Source organism: Mastomys coucha, unplaced genomic scaffold, assembly GCF_008632895.1.
Source record: "Mastomys coucha isolate ucsf_1 unplaced genomic scaffold, UCSF_Mcou_1 pScaffold1, whole genome shotgun sequence".
Classification (NCBI taxonomy): Eukaryota; Metazoa; Chordata; class Mammalia; order Rodentia; family Muridae; genus Mastomys; species Mastomys coucha.
The window spans coordinates 50,537,383-50,557,987 of record NW_022196891.1 but is presented as its reverse complement, the minus strand read 5'-3'; the positions used below and the strand labels follow the sequence as shown (position 1 = coordinate 50,557,987).

Here is a 20,605-nt window from a genome sequence, read left to right as displayed (position 1 = left end):
ATGAATTTCTTTATTCCTTCTTTGTAGGTGGAACCTTACAAAGTTTTCCTTTCTCCAGATTTGGAGCTTCAGCTGCAAAATGTGGTTCAAGAGCTAGATCTTGAAATTGTGCCCCCAGTAAGCATATATACAGCTTTGTAGTTTACCTTGTTTTAAAGTCTTTTCTTAGGAGCATAACTCCATTTTATTTATTTTTGCTGTTTTTTTTTTTAATAGCCTGTTGATCCTTCCATGCCAGTTATACTTAACATTGGGAAGTTGGCTCATTTTGAACCATCTCAGAGGCAAAATGCAGTGGGAGTGGTTCCTTGGTCACCCCCACAGTCCAACTGGAATCCTTGGACAAGTAGCAACATTGATGAGGGACCCCTTGCTTATGTAAGTACAATATGGGTTCTAAGATCACTTCTATATCTTCCTTTAGGTCAGGGTTAACTAGATTTTGTTTGAATGTTTTATTCTTACAGGCTTCTACAGAACAAATAAGCATGGACCTTAAGAATGAATTAACATACCAGATGGAACAGGATCATAATTTACAAAGTGTGAGTGTTAAAAATCTTACACATAAATTGTATAGAGCTTAAATACACTGTATTTAGATTGAATGGCAGGTTTGTACCAAATTGATAATTATAACCATAATAGTGGCTATTCAGGACCTATGAATAAATTGTACCACTTTCTTGGTTATTCAGTGTTAAATAAGTGTTTTGAATACCTTTTACAGCAAATTTAAAGTGGTAACATTTTTTTTTGGCAAGTCATTACAAAACAAAATACTTTTATAATGTTTATGGAAACCTAAGAATGAACTGGGGTATGAAGATCACAAGATAAAAATAGATAGAAATTTTAGTGGGAATCAATTTTATTAGATAATAATGTTTTCATTCTTTGAAATATTTCAAGTACTAAACCAGTCAGCAGTACTCTTTTATGGAAATGATTTTAAATGATTTAAACTTTGTTGAACCAGGTTTTACAAGAGAGAGAGTTGCTTCCTGTGAAGAAATTTGAAGCTGAAATTCTGGAAGCCATTAGTCAAAATTCAGTTGTGATTATCCGAGGAGCTACTGGTTGTGGTAAAACCACACAAGTTCCACAGTACATTTTGGATGACTTTATCCAGAATGACAGAGCAGCCGAGTGCAATATTGTTGTGACACAGGTAAGTCATTGTACCAGTTTGTCTTGGGGTTTTCAGAGTTTTGACAATTGTTTGAGATGTTGAGGTCAAGTAAGTTTTCAAGACGGTTATATGTGAACACATACTCTGCTCCCCACTATCCCTCGGGGATTTGACCTAAAGCCTTGAACATGCTAGACAAATACCCTAACTACTGAGCTATAGCATTCACTTTTTAAAAATTCTTTTGTTTTGGAGACAGGGTTTCTCTGAGTAGCCCTGGCTGTCCTGGAATTCACTCTGTAGACCAGGCTACCCTCGAACTCAGAAATCCGCTTGCCTCTGCCTCCCAAGTGCTGGGATTAAAGGCTTGCCCTACTGCTTCCCAGCTCATTTGAGTTCTTGAGGAAGTTTGTACCTTTCTTAATAATTTTTAAAGCTGTGAACTAGAAGTTGGAGGCAGTTACTCTTAACTAAAAATTAAGCGGCTATATGCATAATGGAAATAGTTATATTTTATTAAAATTTCAAATCTGAAGGTCATTTCTATCATTCACTATTAACTGAGTTACATGAGATTTGAATATATAATCAGACCCTTTTTTAAAAAATGCTGTGTATTAGTGAGGTGATAGAGCACTTGCCTACTATGGTATGTATGTTTTATCCATATCACATACACACTAATATAAATAACTATAATTTTGTAATTTCATATCATATTTGTATTCTGTTTTAGCCCAGAAGGATCAGTGCAGTTGCAGTGGCGGAGCGAGTTGCTTATGAGAGAGGAGAAGAGCCTGGAAAAAGCTGTGGCTACAGTGTCCGATTTGAGTCTATACTTCCACGCCCTCATGCCAGTATAATGTTCTGTACTGTAGGTCAGTGATGCTTTTTTTTTTTTTTTTAAAGATTTATTTTATGTATGTGAGTACATTGTAGTTGATCTCAGACATACCCGAAGAGTGTCTGATCAGATCATTGTAGATGGCCGTGAGCCACCATGTGGTTGCTGGGATTTGAACTCAGGACCTCTGGAAGAGTAGTCAGTGAGTGCTCTTAACTGCTGGGCCATGTCTCCAGCCCCCAGTGATGTATTTTCATTTACAATTTATTGTTTTTTAAAGAAAACTATAGAAAGCTGTTGCTTTCATGGTGTGCATTTCAATTCTGGGGCTCTGGAGATAGGTTAATCTCTTGAATTCAAGGCCAGCCTGGTGTACAGAGTGCCTTCTGTACAGTCATAGCTGTACAGAGAAACTGTTGTCTCAAAAAATAAACAAAACCAAGATGTTTCTAATTGCATATTAATTACTCTAGCAAGACCTTTTCTATACAATGCAAGGATTGTATTAAAGCAGAGTCATTTATGTAGTAGTTGCTTCATTGGTTGGTATCTGATCCTTTGTAGACCACGATGACCCTGAGGGCAAGAGCCAACAATCCCCAGCTAAATGTTTGGTTTGTTGCTTCTTTGACTCTGTAACAAAGCAACCTAAATTAATTATTGTTGAGTTTTTTTTTCTTTTTTTCTTTTCTTTTCCAAGGTGTGCTTCTGAGAAAACTAGAAGCTGGAATTCGAGGAATCAGTCATGTTATTGTGGATGAAATTCATGAAAGAGATATTAATGTAAGTAAGCTATGCATGACTTTTCCTCTAACTGGAGAAATCAAATTCTTGCTTTTCTTTTTTGAGAACCATCAGTTAATAAGGTATTTATTGTGATTAGTAAGAGTTTTTATAACTTAGTAGCTGAGTTAGTAATGATTAATGATTTGAGAAGCTGGTGGTATTTTCCTTTGTGATAAAAATCTGCTTTTAGGAAAAATGGTGGTGGCTATTGATAGCTCATTTCAGATGCTAGTGATAGTCATGAAAATTACCATCCTTTCCCATTTTTACTCTTGGTTGCTTAGTAAACCAATGTATAGTGCTGACATTTGAAGTTTGACAATGTAAAACAACTTTTAATTATTACTCTTTGGTTTTTTGTTTTTTTTTTTTTTTTTTTTTTTTTTTTTTAGTTTTTCAAGACAGGGTTTCTCTGAGTAGCCCTGGCTGTCCTGGAACTCATTCTGTAGACCAGGCTGGCCTCGAACTCAGAAATCCACCTGCCTCTGCCTCCCAAGCGCTGGGATTAAAGGCATGCACCACTGAGACCACCCAGCAACCTGGTTTTTTTTTTGTTTTTGTTTTTTAAGATTTATTTTCACTGTTTTCAGACCCACCAGAAGAGGGCCTCAGATCCCATTACAGATGGTCATGAGCTCATGAGCCACCATGTGCTTGCTGGGAATTGAACTCAGGACCTCTGGAAGAGCAGTCAGTGATTTTAACCATTGAGCTATTTTTCCAGTTCTGCATTTGCCCTTTTTAGATGAGATCCACCTGCCTCTGCTTCCTGGTATGAAATAAAGGCTTTGCTTATGTCCTTAGTTACAGATTAAAATCAAGTGTGGTCTCTTTAAAGGGATGTCAGTATATAGTTTGATCATTAAAGCTGTCCCTAGCTACACTTCTGTGTATGCGCCTCAAACACAGGTGTTAGCACATTTTGCCTTACAAATATGATTTACATGGTCTTAAAAGTAGGAACTTGTGCACAGCTTTTAGTACTATTGGATGTGTGTATTTTAAAGCTGCTGGGTATCAAATCCTGCCCTTGCAATTAAGCTGATGCCTCACCATTTAGCTAAATGATCAATCCTAGCACTGCAATTTTCACTTAATAACTATTATTTTGGAGAATAGCTTCATTCATACCCTAACCATAGGTAGTTGTGTTCAAATTCTTTACTTACAAGTGTGATGCACACACACACACACACACACACAGCACTTATAGGAAAGAACTGTAATTGAGGATGGTGGTTTAGTAGACATTTTAAACTTTACAAAACTGAGTTGTTTTGACTGCTTTTAGAACTAATTTTTTTTATCATGTTTCTAATGAAAGTTGTGTTGTACAATTATAAACTTAGTTTTACTGTAAAATATATAAAATATTTATGTACCTTAAGATTTTTTTCCCTCGAGGATGTACATATACACACACAAAAACGAAGGAAGGGCTGGTGATGAAGGTCAGTTGATAGAATGCTTACCTCCTGTTAAATTTGTATTTTTATTTCAATAGACTGACTTCCTTTTGGTAGTACTGCGTGATGTGGTTCTGGCTTACCCTGAAGTCCGCATCGTTCTTATGTCTGCAACTATTGATACCACCATGTTCTGTGAATATTTCTTCAATTGCCCCATCATTGAAGTTTATGGAAGGACTTTCCCAGTTCAAGGTAAATTTTGTGTGTGATAAGAAGGAAACAGATTTTGTGCAGGAGGGAGTTTCAGTTGAAAAATGCCTCATTCAGTGTGTGTTGTGTAATCAAACAGTCCTGGTTTTAAATCCCCATCTAGTGTGTGATACATGGCTTGTAGTCCTGGGGCTGGAGTGCTGGGTTGAGAGGGTTTCTAGGGTTTGCTGGCTTAGGAGTGAGCTGTTTGGTGAAAAAAAATTTGGGAAGATACCACACAAATATGAATATACAATACACAAAGAAGTTAAATGTACCTCTGAAGTAGAAGCTAGTATATTTCTTTGTGTATGGGTTTTAAAGTTCTAGTATTTGCTGTGCTTTTCTTCAGAAATTTATGGATTAATGGATGGTAGAAGGTAGTAAGGTTCTTACAGATTACATTTGCATTGTGTAGTTAACTTCTGTCTTGGCTGTGAAGCAGCACCATGACCAAGACAAAAGCATTTAATTGAAGGATTGCTTACAGTTTTGGGTTCATAATTATGGTGCGAGGAGCATGCAAGCAGGCAGGTGAAATAGTAGTAGCAGGCAGAAGGCAGAGAGAGATTGGTAAAATTTGAGTGGAAAGTTAGTGATGGTACTAGATTAAACCCAAAGTTTAAAATAATATATACAGAAGAAGTTAAATAAGCCATAATTACAGATTTCTTGAGGAAGCATTCTAAGTAATATGTGTAGATGTTTGTTGTAGATGAAACTTAATTCCCCAACTAATGAGTAAATTTTATAATAATTGGTTCCTGATGTGTGTAGTTCCAAGTGGCAAGGGAGCACAGCTTAACACTGAATAAAGTTGGTGAACGTTAATGTAGGTGGAGGTGGATGTATATGCCTTTGGTTGGTAATCGTTAGAGGTCATTTTGTGATGGAAAATATGCAAAATATAATCAGATAGTTATTGTCTTATTAGAGTTTCAGATATATTGATTGGTGTATTCTTCTAGTCTATATGTTTGAGATTCTGCTGGAGAGTATGACAGTGTATAAAGGGGAAATCCTAGCTGGTTTTGTAAGAATATATTAATGAATTACCTCAGTTTTATCCAGGATCCAAAGGCGACATACTTAATTTCTATTGTTGAAATTTAATTACAAAATTTCACTGCTGTAATACTCAAGCTGATGAGTTTGCAAGTGAATTTACAGCTGTATCATTTGTAAATTATTGTGCACTTAACTAACTTGATCGTCCCTGACAGAGTATTTTCTGGAAGACTGTATTCAGATGACCCAATTCATTCCTCCTCCAAAGGACAAGAAAAAGAAAGATAAGGAGGATGATGGTGGTGAAGATGATGATGTAAGTAGGTTTCTCTTTACGCCTATAGGACTGAAGAATTTTAATTATGTGACTATCTGATGGAGAACAGTGGTTTAAGTTGAAGCATAGCGTGAAAAATTAACATTTCAGGGTCCTTTAAGATTATTTGTGATATCTTAGGTTAGTGACTTTTTTTGTTTTGTTTTTTGTTTTTTTCAAGACGGTTTCTCTATGTAGCCCTGGCTGTCCTGGAACTCACTCTGTGGACCAGGCTGGCCTCGAACTCAGAAATCGACCTGCCCCTGCCTCCCAAGTGCTGGGATTAAAGGCTTGCACCACCACTGCCTTTAATTAGTGACTTTTAATTCAAATAATTCCAGATTCAATGATGAGGCTGTCGAGGTCGTATACTCTCTAGTGTAAAAAGTCCTTGTGTTCTGTTACTGTTTGTCAGAGTACCTAGAAAATCATTAGTCTAATTTTCAGTTTTATTTATCATGTTTGCATGGGACCTTTAATTCAGTTCAGGACTCTTGTTGTTGTTTTTTCATGACAGGGTTTCTCCAGTTGAGGACTCTTAGTGTTGGGTATTTATTTGAACCCAGGACTTTGCAAACACATTACTAACTTTTAAAACCTTTATTTTAAAAGTTGTTCATTTAAAGGAAAGCTTTCATATTCATATTTATTGGAGATATTTACTAGGGGGAGACATAAAAAGACAGTTTGAAAGGGAGTATATTCTTTCCTTTTCCTCTGTGTTCTGGAGAGCAAAGGCAAGTTGTCAGGCTTGTGTGGCAAGTGCTTTTACCTGTCTGTTGTTTATCCTCCTTGTTGTTCACTTCATAGGTTGAGACAGGGTTCTAGTTCCAGGATCTTTGAAGTTATTGCTGCTTTAGCCTCCTACATAGTTGATGGTACAAGGACTCTACCACCATCTCTTCCTTATCCATATCACAATAGCCAGACGGAGAGGAGTTGTTGGGTTTTTTTGTTTTGTTTTGTTTTCCCGAGATAGGGTTTCTCTGTATAGCCCTGGCTGTCCTGGAACTCACTCTGTAGACCAGGCTGGCCTCAAACTCAGAAATCCACGTTCCTCTACCTCCCAAGTGTTTTTGTTGTTGTTGTTGTTTGTTTGTTTTTTGTTTTTAATGTGAAATTTCTGGGTGTGGTTGGAGAGGTAAGTAGTTCTAGGTCATCCTCTGCTAACAAAGCTTTCCAGAGGATAAATACTTGGAGATCACCAAAGAGTTTTATATGTTCAATGCCAGGCTTAGTTATAAAACGGGCAAAGTCCATGTATATAGTTATAACTAGAAGGTCAGTTTATTGTAATGAACATTTCTAAAAATATTTAGGAGTTAATTGGTAGAAGCATTACAGAATCAAATATGAAAGTTTGAAGTTGAATTTTAGCTACATCTTCAGGAAAATAGGATTTTTATCATAGGTTTATCTGTATTTATAGATATCAGTCTCTTTCTCTATAGACTCATGTTCAGGTGTTTCCATGGGCACAGAAACAGGTGTCGGTTCCTGATTCTGATGTTATAGGCAGTTGTGAACCACCTGACATGGATGGAAGTAACTGAACATGGGTGATCATCTCTAGTTCAGAACTCAAGTCAATCTGACAGTGAATAACTATCTACCCTAAAGCTGAGCAGTAATGTTAGATGTCACTTGTATAGAAAAAGACATTTAAGAGCTGTAGTAATTATGGCAAATAAATCATGTTCCTTTTTCTTGCAGGCAAATTGCAATCTAATATGTGGTGATGAATACGGGCCAGAAACAAAGTTGAGCATGTCTCAGTTGAATGAAAAGGAAACTCCTTTTGAACTTATTGAAGCCCTCCTTAAATACATTGAAACACTTAATGTTCCTGGAGCTGTGTTGGTATTTTTACCTGGCTGGAACTTGATTTATACTATGCAAAAGCATTTAGAAAATAATTCGCATTTCGGTATGAGTATTTTTATTTTAGATTGCCTTTGAGTATTTTTGCTTTTGTCCTGGCTAATATGTCTGTTGTTTGCAAGTATTTGTAATGGAGAACATATGTTTTAAACTTGCTTAGGTTTTGTTCTTAACCTTTGTGTTTCACAGGAAGTCACCGGTATCAGATTCTACCTCTCCATTCTCAGATTCCTAGGGAAGAACAGCGCAAAGTGTTTGATCCAGTACCAGATGGAGTAACCAAGGTAAATATGGCATCAAATCAGATGTGATGTAGATGTTAACAGTTAATATGTGTTCCTAGAGCTACTAGGAAAATGCTAAGTATCAAAAATTAAATAGAAAAAGTCTTCTCTTTCTATATTTGATCATTTTTCTATTTAATCCTATTGCTATATTGTTTATGAGCAGAATGTTTTAGTGTACTTTTATACTATTTTTTTGCAGGTTATTTTGTCCACAAACATTGCTGAAACAAGCATTACCATAAATGATGTTGTTTACGTCATTGACTCCTGCAAGTAAGTTCCTAACACTTGTCCTTTTCTTTTCAGTAAGGTATGTGTATCAGTGTGTTGCCTGCATATATGTCTGTGTACTAGTTGTGTGCATGGTGCTCATGTGGGTGCTAAGAACTGAACCCTAGTCTTCTGAAAGGCAGCAAGTAGTTTAACCACTTCATCCCCTAATTGTATTTCTTTTGAGGTGGTTTACACTTCAGACTTGACTTTTCTTGTTCAAATACTGCTGTTTCTCATTGTTTTATATTATCACACCTATTTTTTAAACTTCGTTATCAAATTTAACTTTTTTTATACCCATACAGATACATACCATGTGTTTGTATAGATTAAGAATATTTACCAGGTTTAGTAGACGGCCAAAATTTGCTTCTAACTTCTGACTTCTCATTTGCCACAGACTGAGGTTTCTTACGGGGGTCCCTTGTACCTCGGGACAATGGGTTCTGGCCAGGTGTACACAGGATTCGGCTGGTGACAAACAGACTCAACACAAGTAGTGTAGGATCTGAGTGTGTTTCTCAAAAATGACCTGAGGCTTTTACAATCATTGCAAAAGAGAAATGAAAAATCGAGGTACATCTTGAGGCCATCTAAAACTCACTGGATCTAAAACATCAGCCATCTCTGGACTGGTGCTGCACCCCCAGGATCCTAGCATGCAAGTCCTAGTCCACCTAAGTTCTAGTGAGAGTGTGAGCCTGTCTGAATGCTGTCTTTCACGCACACTCTCTGCTCAAGGTCCCACCTGTCCTAGGTAAAACGCCCACTATTCTAATCATTTGGGGAAGTAGAGACCTGTCTCTTGCTAATTCCTAGGAGTGGTTCAGCTGCAGTACGGGACTGAGAATGAGGATTTTACTTGACCTTGCCCTGGGATAAGCCTTCCATTCTGTAAGCTTCAATGCCCTACCCACAATGTGGGAGGCAATTAGTCTGGGTGGGTAAATTCCAAGCCAGGGTTTGGCTAGGATAGTTGTAAAGGTCAGAGAGCAATGTCTAGCTACTAGTAAAATTATATCTTGGTGGGCACCTAGCGCACGAGTTTGCAAGGACATATCTGGGCTACCTCTGAGTTAGGGGTGCGAGGTTACAATGTGGGGGCAGGAGACTGACTTTCCTTGAAGTTTTTGCCTCAAATACTGCTGTCAGGCAAAGTGTGCGTGGCACTCATCAGTATCTTTTATTTGCTCATCCCATTGGTTGTTTGCTCACTGAACTTTTCATGCTATTTTGTATATAAATATTATCATTAGTTAGCATGAGACAGTGGACTTGAGGGCACTCCTTTCAGAAGATAGAACCCTACAACCTGGTGTGAGATCTGCCAGTTGTGAGATCTACCAGTTTTGATTATGTAGTACAACTCAGCCTTGTGTTAAAGGACTTAAACCTTTGTGAGCTGAGCCTTGGCATTGTCCATAGGTAAATGAATAAACAGAAATTTGTAGAGGAAACAGTAAAGAAAGCTTGATTACAGTTGTCTGTTGTAGACCACACAGCCTGTTTTAGCTTGTGATCCTGCTGCCTCAGCCTACTTAAGTAGCTTGGTCTATGAGATTGAACCACTAGTAAGTTGTGAATACACGTAAACCTTTTTGTAAGTAGATACTAGGATATAGTTTGTTTGGTATGTGTATGTTCACATCCATGCCTGTATACTTTGAGATAAGGTAGGTCTTTCACTAAGCAGGCCAGAGAACTTCTAGGATCCTGCCACAGGCTGGACCAGCCTTGGCCCCGTAGAATTCATTGGATGACAAACAGACACACCAAGGGAGTGTTGTATCTGACTGTATTTTCACAATTGCAAAGACAAATCTGGAACGCATCCATGTTAGGAGATGCCAAAGAATTCTAGGAGGCTAACTTGAAGCTTTTCGCCTCTACGCTGCTGTGATACAGACTTGAATGGAGTGGGCATGGTGGGATCCTGCTCTCTACTTCCAGCTTGTCATACTTTGCTTATTGTAAGTGGTATGATGCTGGGATATCTTTGAATCGTGTGGCAGGTAAAAAATATGGAAGTCATTACGATTTATTACTTACACTGTCTTTAATAACTACTTTTTCTTAGACAAAAAGTGAAACTATTTACTGCTCACAACAATATGACCAACTATGCTACTGTATGGGCATCAAAAACAAACCTTGAGCAGAGGAAAGGGCGAGCTGGCCGTGTACGACCTGGGTTCTGTTTCCACCTTTGTAGTCGAGCTCGTTTTGACAGGTAAATTTCTAAATAAATTACATTGGTTTATTGGGATTGGTCATGTATAGAGGGCAGTAAACATTTGGGGGAAATCTGTCATCTGGGTTCTTCCCACTAAGCCATCTTGATGGTTTAGTGAGGTCACAGGTTGGTTTTTAAGTAAGAAAAGAATTTTTTCTTCATCTCTTACACATCATACATATATTTCCCACTCTTTCCCATGAACTACATACACATGTCTAAGCCCCTGGTAAGGTCTCTTAAAGCTTGAATAATTGTATATATGTCAAAATAATAAGAAATCAGAAGTTGCCATTGTTAGCTTATGTAATAAAAGGATTTGTGGACATTAATTAGTTCTATTGCTTTATTAGTTTGGAACTACTGATAATACTAGACAGCAAACCTTTTGAGAACCACGACTTTAAAAATTTATATTCCTTTGCATTTGTGACTTTTGGTTGTCAGCTTTATAGGCTCTCACCATATACCTCTGGCTGGCTTAAACTCAAACAAACATGGGTCTGCTTTTGCTTTTTTAGTGCTGAGATTAAAGACCTGTTGCACATATCTAGCCAAGTGCAGTTCCTTTGGTTTTATGAAACAGGGTTTCCTAAGTCTTAACAGCTCTGGCTGTCCTGGACCTCATTCTGTAGACTAGGTTGGCCTTGAACCTGTGTTCTCAAGTTAATGAGATGACAGGCATGAGCCAGTACTGCCGGATTTCTTGTTTATTTTATTTTGTCTATTTTAAGACAGGCAGATCTCTTTGAGTTCAAGGCCATCTGGGTCTGCACAGAAAAACCCTGTCTCAAAAAAAAAAAAGTTAAAAAAGAAACAGGGCTGAGATGGCTCAGAGGATAAGAGCACTAACTACTCTTCTGAAGGTCCTGAGTTCAAACACCAACAACCACACACACAGTGGCTCACAACCATCCGTAATGAGATCTGTTGCCCTCTTCTGGTGCATCTGAAGACAGCTACAGTGTACTTATATATAATAATAAATAAATCTTTAAAAATAAAATAAAATGATTTGATTATCCTTGGAATTGAATCAGCCAGTAGTAAGTTACTTTTTACAGTAAAATCACCCACTAATTCTTGATATTTTTAGTTGACCTTCAGTATTGAGTGGTTTGTCCTGGTATCGGTAGTAGTATATATTGCTATATTTTAGTAAACTTTAAGATGTTACTATTAGAATCTCATCTGCCAACAGTTCCAATGAGTCCTTGAGTTTTTTTAATTAGAAACACTTTTGAATTAGAGGTGACAATTTTTTTTTAAAGGTTTCTGTTCATCCTATTGAATTGAGTTCAGGTAATTGAGACTTGTCAGATTGGTCTGGAAATTAAGTTATCATGAAATGCTCATAAAAGTGCTTGTTCATAACTTTCCAGTAAATGGTATTAATAATGTGCATTTTTTGTTGTTGTTGTTCCCAAAATGGTTGGCAGTGGGACCTGTTGGGAATGAATGATGGCTTGGTTTGTATTATATCTTGCCTTTTGCTGAGTTTCTTTAGTCCATGCTTGTTAATAGGCAGGATCGGATGTAGTGATCGTTAGAAGTGATAACATTAACTTTTTCCATCCTCCTTTACTTAACAGTTAAAAGACATACCAGCTATGAAAGTAAAGTTAGGAGGCAGTTTTTTTGATTTTTGGGGTTTGGTTTGGTTTTTCGAGACAGGGTTTTTCTGTATAGCCCTGGCTGTCCTGGAACTTACTCTTGTAGACCAGGCTGGCCTTGAACTCAGAAATCTGCCTGCCTCTGCCTCCCAAGTGCCAGGAGGCAGATTTTAGTCAATTATAAATAGGAAAAGTTGTGTGGTATAGACCAGGAAAGGACCACTACATACCCAGTTTCTCTCTATGCAAAGATTTTTGTTACGTTGTCATGTTTGACTTTTCTACTTTTAAATTTTAGACTAGAGACCCACATGACACCAGAGATGTTTAGAACACCATTGCATGAAATTGCTCTGAGCATAAAACTTCTGCGTCTAGGAGGAATTGGCCAATTCCTTGCTAAGGCAATTGAACCTCCACCTTTGGATGCTGTAATTGAAGCAGAGCATACTCTAAGAGGTAAGTGTTACTTTCTCAGGCTGTCTTTACCTGACATATCCTATTTAGTGAGTGAGTCAGATATAGACTGGGTAGAAAGACTGTGTTAGTAAGACATTAGGTAGCTATGTAACACAATTTCTGTGAGGAACTTGAAGGGGCATAAATGGGCCTCATTTAGTAAATAAGGAAATAGAGAATAGTAACCAGAACATGGATTATTCCTCTCCTGTATTTAATATTTTAAATGGTGTGATGTAGTGAAAAATTAGGGCATTGAGTTTAGATGATGGCTCTGCATTGAACTTGGAATCTAGTACTCACTCACTTCTTACAGGATATATGGGTACTTAGTGCTGATGCTGTTACTATAGCAATGGCTATAGTCCCAATTTGCATAGAGCATACTTTTATAGCATCTTTTGTTAGGTATTCCAGGGTTTGTTTTTTGTTTTTGACTGGATCGTTTGCTCCAGGCATCATATTTGATTGTCACAAGATTAAACACTAATACCGTGTTTATTAATATCACTCACAAGTAAGTATCTTCCCACAGAACTTGATGCTTTAGATGCCAATGATGAGCTGACTCCTCTCGGACGAATCCTGGCTAAACTCCCCATTGAGCCTCGTTTTGGAAAAATGATGATAATGGGGTGTATTTTCTAGTAAGTTCTATTTTATTGTTAATAGTTAAGATTTAGAATGGATTTAATAAATGCAAGATGGGCTGGTGGTAAAAAATATCTTAACTAAAATGTTGTTTATAGTTAATATTAGTTATTACAGATGTTTTCCCTGATAAGTTCAGGGATTGATGCAGTATCCTAGCCAACAAAAGATTTAGTCCACATTCGCAGGTCTTCTAGCAAAAAGACTTAACTGTTGTACTGTTGTTTCAGTGTGGGAGATGCTGTCTGTACCATCTCTGCTGCTACCTGCTTTCCAGAGCCCTTTATCAGTGAAGGAAAACGTCTGGGATACATACACCGGAATTTTGCTGGAAACAGATTTTCTGATCATGTGGCTCTTTTATCAGTATTCCAAGCCTGGGATGATGCTAGGTAGGGGTTTAAAGGCAGTTCTGTAAGAATATAGTAAGCTGTTTGAGTTTGTAATTCAGTTTGCTGAGCCTTTGAGAATGCTTGCTTTGTTTGTTTTAGGATGAGTGGAGAAGAAGCAGAAATACGTTTTTGTGAGCAGAAGAGACTCAATATGGCCACACTAAGAATGACTTGGGAGGCGAAAGTACAACTTAAAGAGATTTTGATTAACTCTGGTTTTCCAGAAGGTATTTATAAACTGGTCATTGTGTTGGTAACTTTAGCTCTAAGAGGCTAAAGGCAGAATAAAATCAGTGAGAATTCAAGGATAGACAGCCTGAATTAGTTTATAACGCCCTTTCTCTATCATAGAAAAAAGTACTTATCTCCCAAAAAGATAATTTTTGAGCCGTTGTGATAAACTACAGGTACATTGAAGAATATTTATAATTTTCACCTATTTGGATGTGTATGTTTTTATATGATGGATGAGACACTTTGTTTTTTGAAGTATTTAATAGTTGAGTTTGTCTCTTCCAAATGGATTAAACTTTGTGAAGTGGAGTGGGCTTCACTAATATCAGGTAGAATTTTAAAAGGTTACAAAGTGAGTTGAAGTAGTTATTTTTTTGTAAACCGACAGATTACTGGGAAAAAAAAACCTTAAGGAAAAGGATAAGGAATTTTGTATATTCAGAAGATTCTAATCTGAAGATGAAGTCATTATTACCCTGCTTTATTGCCAATATGGATAACGGCTTAAGTTACCTTGGTTCATTCACGAAACCTAACATCAAGGCTGTCCAGCACATTGCTGTTTTGTTTTTCATTTGAAAATGAAAATATTGCTTAAGGGTATCTTGGCTCAAAACAGCCACCGTTGCAGTGACTTCTTGTCATTTCATCAAAGTCTAATCAAGACTTTCTCAAACTTGATCTGTGTTGGGAAACTTCTAACAAAGTTGTCAGAGGGCTTTTAAGAGTCTTGCTATTTTTCTTACCTAATTTTTACAAACCATTTTCCCAATTTTTTTAAACAGATTGTTTATTGACACAAGTGTTTACTAACACTGGACCAGATAATAATTTGGATGTTGTTATCTCTCTGCTGGCTTTTGGTGTGTACCCCAATGTGTGTTATCACAAGGAAAAGAGAAAGATTCTTACTACTGAAGGGCGCAATGCACTTATCCACAAGTCATCTGTGAACTGCCCCTTTAGCAGCCAAGACATGAAGTACCCATCTCCTTTCTTTGTTTTTGGTGAAAAGGTAAGAGGATTAGTGAAGTCTGTAAAAGGTAAGAGGAGCTGAGTTGTGATGTGACTAATTACTATCAATGTGTGACATTTTACATTTTCTTTACAGATTCGAACCCGAGCCATCTCTGCTAAAGGCATGACCTTAGTCACCCCCTTACAACTACTTCTCTTTGCCTCCAAGAAAGTCCAGTCTGATGGGCAGATCGTGTTTATAGATGACTGGTAGGGCCTTTCAGTTGTAATCTTCAAAGTGAATTTTTAGAATAAAGGTGGTTTTTTTGGGGGGGTTGGTTGGTTTTCTTTTACGATAATGTGTTTAATGATAGTCCTTGGAGATGTTGTTAGTCTGGTATATCATAAACTGTTTCATACTAAGGACTGGTCCTTTTTTGAGATGCTTTTATAATGTTAATGCTTTTATAATGTTAATGCTGAATGTTACTGTTACTTACACTCACCTAGGTTTGGGGCATGCCTAATTCTAATAAAATAGTTAAGTTTATGCCACAACTTTGACACATGGTTGGGCAGTTCATCCACCTTTCTATATTGTTCCCAGCTTTATGTCTTGTCTTCCTTCATCTCAGGATCAGACTGCAAATATCACATGAAGCTGCAGCATGCATCACAGCCCTCCGGGCAGCCATGGAAGCTCTGGTTGTTGAGGTATCCAAACAACCAAATATTATCAGCCAGTTGGACCCTGTAAATGAACATATGCTGAACACAATCCGACAGATTTCTAGGCCCTCTGCTGCTGGTATCAACCTTATGATTGGAAGTGTAAGGTGAGTACCTAATTTATGTGTCTAGCTTTTGCAGACCTAGAATTATTAAAGCTAGTTGGCAGAGTACTTGCTACTTAGGTTAAAATTATTTTAACATTAAATAATGGGAGTTAATTTGACTCAGAACAAAAGATTTATTTTCTTTTTTTCTGTAAATTGATATACAACATTGCCATATTAGAAATAAAGCCCTAAAAAGTAGACTGTATCAAAAGTCAGAAAATGATATAACCTGGATGAGGCATTTTCTTCCACTGTGGATTCTCAGATACAGTATTAATTATTCCTCAAATAAAAAGGTCAGTGTTTACAGTGGTCACCCACCTGCATTCATAAGAAAAGAATGTTCTTATTTATGTTTATTTTGAATATTTCAATTTTAATCACCCATGAAGTGGGGTTTTTTTGTTTTGGTGTTTTTGTTTGTTTGTTTTTCGAGACAGGGTTTCTCTGTGTAGCCCTGGCTGTCCTGGAACTCACTCTGTAGACCAGGCTGTCCTTGAACTCAGAAACCCACCTGCCTCTGCCTCCCAAGTGCTGGGATGAAAGGTGTGTGCCACCACCGCCCGGCACTGGTGAAGTTTTGACCATACTAATGGTGAAATCAGTATGCTTAGCATTCTAAGTATGGCCTCAGAATTATTTGGTATACAAATAACCAAAAGTCCTTTGGGTCTTTATCAAGTTATTTGCCTTTAATTTTAGTATATCTGAACTGTTGATACACATTATTTCTGGTTTCTTTAACATGAATAAGCAAAGACATATAAGTATGGATTCATGAGTGTGTATAGTTCCTGAGGAGATTCCACCAAAGATATTTTTCAAATTTGTACAGGAAAATACTTGATAAGAAATACTTTGAGGTCTATGGAAACATTAAGTGCTGTTTATACTACACAGTTCAAAATTCATTCACTGTAATTTTTAATTTAGTGTGCACAGAACATAGCTAAAGTGATTTGTTGTTTTTCCTAGGTATGGAGATGGTCCACGGCCTCCCAAGATGGCCCGATACGATAATGGAAGTGGATATAGAAGGGGATATGGTGGAGGAGGATATGGTGGAGGAGGATATGGTGGTGGATATGGTAGTGGAGGCTTTGGAGGTGGCTTCGGAAGTGGTGGGGGAGGCTTTGGAGGAGGCTTTAACAGTGGGGGAGGTGGCTTTGGTAGTGGTGGTGGGGGCTTTGGCAGTGGTGGTGGTGGATTTGGTGGAGGAGGCTTCAGTGGTGGAGGTGGATTTGGTGGTGGCAGAGGAGGCGGTGGCGGCGGCTTTGGGGGTAGTGGCGGCGGCTTTGGAAGTGGTGGGGGAGGGTATGGTGTTGGGGGTGGTGGCTATGGAGGTGGTGGCGGTAGTGGTGGCTATGGAGGAGGCAGTGGAGGATATGGAGGTGGTGGAGGGGGTTATGGTGGTGGGGAAGGTTATAGTATAAATCCCAACTCTTACCGTGGAAATTATGGTGGTGGTGGAGGGTATAGAGGAGGTTCCCAAGGAGGCTACAGAAACAATTTTGGTGGAGACTACAGAGGATCCAGTGGAGACTACCGGGGATCTGGTGGGGGTTATAGAGGATCTGGAGGATTCCAGCGAAGGGGTTATGGAGGTGGTTATTTTGGACAAGGAAGAGGAGGAGGGGGAGGTGGTGGCTATTAAGACTGGACTATGTCAGCCTATGCATACAGTTGAAAATTGCATGCTGTATGTTTTTCCAAGATGTTTATTTGCACCAAAAAAGTAAACCCATTTCCCACTTAATCTGTAGTTCATGTGTAGCTTCAAGCAACAAATGTTAGACTAGTGATTTTGTTTATATTGTGTAATGTAAAATATGACCTGTTATACAAGTATCACACAGTTTGTATTTTTTTTCTTGAAGGGGTAAAGGTTTTGCCTTTTAACTTGACATTTTCTTGGTTTTCATTTAATAGAAAATAAAGTATTATACTGAAAATTGTGTGTTTATGGTCTTTTCTACAGAATAAGAGTTGAGCCCATAATCCTCCCCCTTTAATGTTAGGGTCTCAGTATATCCAGGAAGTACCTGGTTTGCCTCACCTTTAGAGATTGTCCCAAGTTGTGGGATTAAGGTATGTTACAACCATTTTTGTAACTCTGATGAAACATTTGTCTTTAAAAACAAAAGACTAAGGTCAGCAATTTCTATTCACATTAGTTTCCAGGGGGTGAGTGGGTGGGTGGGTCAGGGTAAAGTAAGGCCAAATAAGCTATAGAGGTCTTGAACACATTTGTTTAGGCAAGAAAGAACAAAGAAAGGTAGGTGAGCTCTAAAATGCATGACTCAGTATTGAGGTGTAGAGAAGAGCTTGGCCAGTCCTTACCGTTAATGTGTATCCCAAAGTTTGTAAAGTTACAGGTGCTTTTGATAATTTTTGAAGTCTTAATTTCCAGTAAATTGCTGGAGTTCTATTAGGAACAAGAAATCCTGGAAATCTAACCCAGGACCTGATGCATGTTAGGCAAGCACTACTACTAGTTACCATATCTCCATTGTTTGAGAGCGATCACAGATCAGTGGGGGGCCAAACCTAATATGCCCTCTTCTATCTTTAGTTGATTCAGTCTTAAAATTTTTGTCATTTCCATGTGTATGGACATAATGTTTAGTTATTTAATTGCATGTTACACCTAGTCTGATCTTCTGATGGCCCCATCTGTTCTCTTAAAAACAGCCAGGGCTACATAGAGAAACCCTGTCTGGGGGTGAGGGGAAGAAACTAATTCCCTTATGAAACAGTTGGTCCTATACCCAATGCATTCCACATAATATAGCTAATGCCACCTTTTGCTTAGAGGATAATTTCTCTAACCATACTGTGTTGCTTTTGATCTTTACACAGTATGAAAACTAAGAATTAGGAAATACTACACTGCATGGTTTAGGGTGGGATTTTCTATAACTAAGATACGAAGCTGAGTTGTATGCACTACCCCATATGGTGGGGAGCCTAACGTAGTTTCAGAGAACCATAGAGAGTAGTCCTGTTTTTCAGTATTGTACTTGAAACCTAAGAGACCTCTCTAGATCCGGAACTAGAACTTATACTCTTTCTATCCCTAGTTTCTCAGATTTGGATGTTAGTTGATGGCATTGCCACAGTCTCAAAGCAGTGATCTCTTCACATGAGATAGGGGTCTAAGTACCAGTTATATTAAGCAGTTTGCATAGTGGATGAGCTCACTGCACTTAACATGCACTTAATATGAGCATTAATTATATAGTGTAGCCTTACTACCTTACTGAGTGCAGAAATTGGAAGGGGGTTGTAAAGAAAGTTTACCACAGAAAGCTGAAAAACCAGTTTCAGAAAACCGTGTTCAGATTAAAATCTGGAGTTCAGTGCCATGGGGACAGATGTGAATGGGGTTGCCTTCAGATCTGTCCAGACAGCAGGCATTCCAAGGACAATTGTCAACACAAATCGGATTGGTGCGAATAAAATTGTTTTTGACTTCTAAAAGAGTTAGCTGAATTTGAAGGTTTTAGGTTTAAATTACTGTTTGGAAGTGCAAGGATGGATCTATATGCCTCTTAATTGTGGCTGGGACAGGCCGGGCGGTGGTGGCACACGCCTTTAATCCCAGCACTTGGGAGGCAGAGGCAGGTGGATTTCTGAGTTCAAGGACAGCCTGGTCTACAGAGTGAGTTCCAGGACAACCAGGGCTATACAGAGAAACCCTGTCTCGAAAAACAAAACAAAACAAAAAAAAAAATTGTGGCTGAGACAAATGGAAGCTTAACATTGTGATCCTTCAGGTTTTAGCTGTGTGAAAGAACCTTGGTAACTAACAATCTCTTAGTGGCAAAGTCCTTTGTCCAGAACATCAAAAGTTTGTGGAGTTGTTAAAGAGTGGATTAGGGTTTCAAACAATTTAAAGTTCAGTGCGTATGTGGAGAGAAATATGAAGTAATCCCCTTCTGGTTAAATTAGAATCTTGGAAGTATATAAAAAGAGGTGCAGGGTGGGGGTGGTGCCTGGGGTTTCAATTGCTAGAGAAACTGGTCAGTCATCTTGGGGTGGGATGGGTTGTAAAGGACTGAAGCAGAAGCCAGCATGAAAACTGCTTTGGAAAGCTGTAGGGAAGGACTGAGCAAGGCAGTCCTTCTCTACATTCAGGAACACCTATCTGGGATTAGCATCACCCACGTACATAAATGATTATTCAAACTTTTCTTAGCTGGGTGTGGTGGAGCACACCATTAATCCCAGCACTCAAGGTAGAGAGGCAGGGGGATCTCTGAGTTAAAGGCTAGTCTGGTCTACAGTGTGAGTTCTAGGATAGCCAGGGCTGTTATCCTGTCTTGAAAACAACTCAACTGAAGTCCTCTCTTGGATGTTTATCAAGTTGACAAAATATTAGCCAGCAGGGAGAGTAATGTGACAAATGGTAGAATGTGTGTTTGGTACATGTAAGGCTCAGGGGTCTGTCCCTGGTTGGTATGCACACAAAGATACGATCTGTGTATTGGTCCTTATCAAGGAAACATCCCATTGAATTAGGTTCCCTTGGCTGAGAAAATAGAGGTTGTAGGCAAAATAGCTGTCAAAGATGTTAATGTTCCTAGTTCTCAGGAACTGTCAGTACATACTTTATTATGGCAAGGTTCAATTTGCTTATGTGATTTAGGTTAAGGTCTCTGAGATGGGGAGATACTCTTGATTATCCAGGTGAACCCAATCTAGCCAAAATGGCTCCACCTCCCTGGTACTGGTGGATTTCTATGGTGCTGGTGCTGGAACCCAGGGCTTTGTTTTCACATGCAAGGCCAGTACTTTACCTTCTGAGCTACATCCCCAGCCCCTCATTCTATGGCACCTTAGTAAAGCTAGACTTTTTGGGTTTTTCAAGACAGGGTTTCTCTGTGTAGCCCTGGCTGTCCTAGAACTCACTCTGTAGACTAGGCTGACCTCAGAAATCTGCCTGCCTCTGCCTCCCAAGTGCTGGAATTAAAGGTATGTGCCACCACTGCCCAGCATAAAGCTAGACTCTCATACAATACATTTAAATGAGTAATTGAATG

At 38.4% G+C, this 20,605-nt stretch overlaps 1 protein-coding gene across 3 annotated transcripts in view; it reads left to right on the top strand.

Annotated features, from left to right (window-relative positions):
* Positions 1 to 17,515, top strand: part of Dhx9 (DExH-box helicase 9) — a 35,210-nt gene extending 17,695 nt beyond the window's left edge. For all 3 annotated transcript variants that reach the window (XM_031384884.1, XM_031384882.1, XM_031384889.1), the window contains 20 exons: positions 28 to 117; positions 217 to 378; positions 468 to 545; positions 980 to 1,171; positions 1,869 to 2,010; positions 2,677 to 2,759; positions 4,267 to 4,423; positions 5,644 to 5,744; positions 7,458 to 7,671; positions 7,815 to 7,909; positions 8,112 to 8,185; positions 10,263 to 10,415; positions 12,330 to 12,490; positions 13,026 to 13,137; positions 13,372 to 13,533; positions 13,633 to 13,760; positions 14,553 to 14,782; positions 14,879 to 14,994; positions 15,360 to 15,560; positions 16,539 to 17,515. In XM_031384884.1, the coding sequence (XP_031240744.1) occupies positions 28 to 117; positions 217 to 378; positions 468 to 545; positions 980 to 1,171; positions 1,869 to 2,010; positions 2,677 to 2,759; positions 4,267 to 4,423; positions 5,644 to 5,744; positions 7,458 to 7,671; positions 7,815 to 7,909; positions 8,112 to 8,185; positions 10,263 to 10,415; positions 12,330 to 12,490; positions 13,026 to 13,137; positions 13,372 to 13,533; positions 13,633 to 13,760; positions 14,553 to 14,782; positions 14,879 to 14,994; positions 15,360 to 15,560; positions 16,539 to 17,217 (3,330 nt within the window). In that variant the 3' untranslated portion in view covers positions 17,218 to 17,515. The remainder of the gene's footprint in view (positions 1 to 27; positions 118 to 216; positions 379 to 467; positions 546 to 979; positions 1,172 to 1,868; positions 2,011 to 2,676; positions 2,760 to 4,266; positions 4,424 to 5,643; positions 5,745 to 7,457; positions 7,672 to 7,814; positions 7,910 to 8,111; positions 8,186 to 10,262; positions 10,416 to 12,329; positions 12,491 to 13,025; positions 13,138 to 13,371; positions 13,534 to 13,632; positions 13,761 to 14,552; positions 14,783 to 14,878; positions 14,995 to 15,359; positions 15,561 to 16,538) is intronic.
* The last annotated feature ends 3,090 nt before the right edge of the window (positions 17,516 to 20,605 follow it).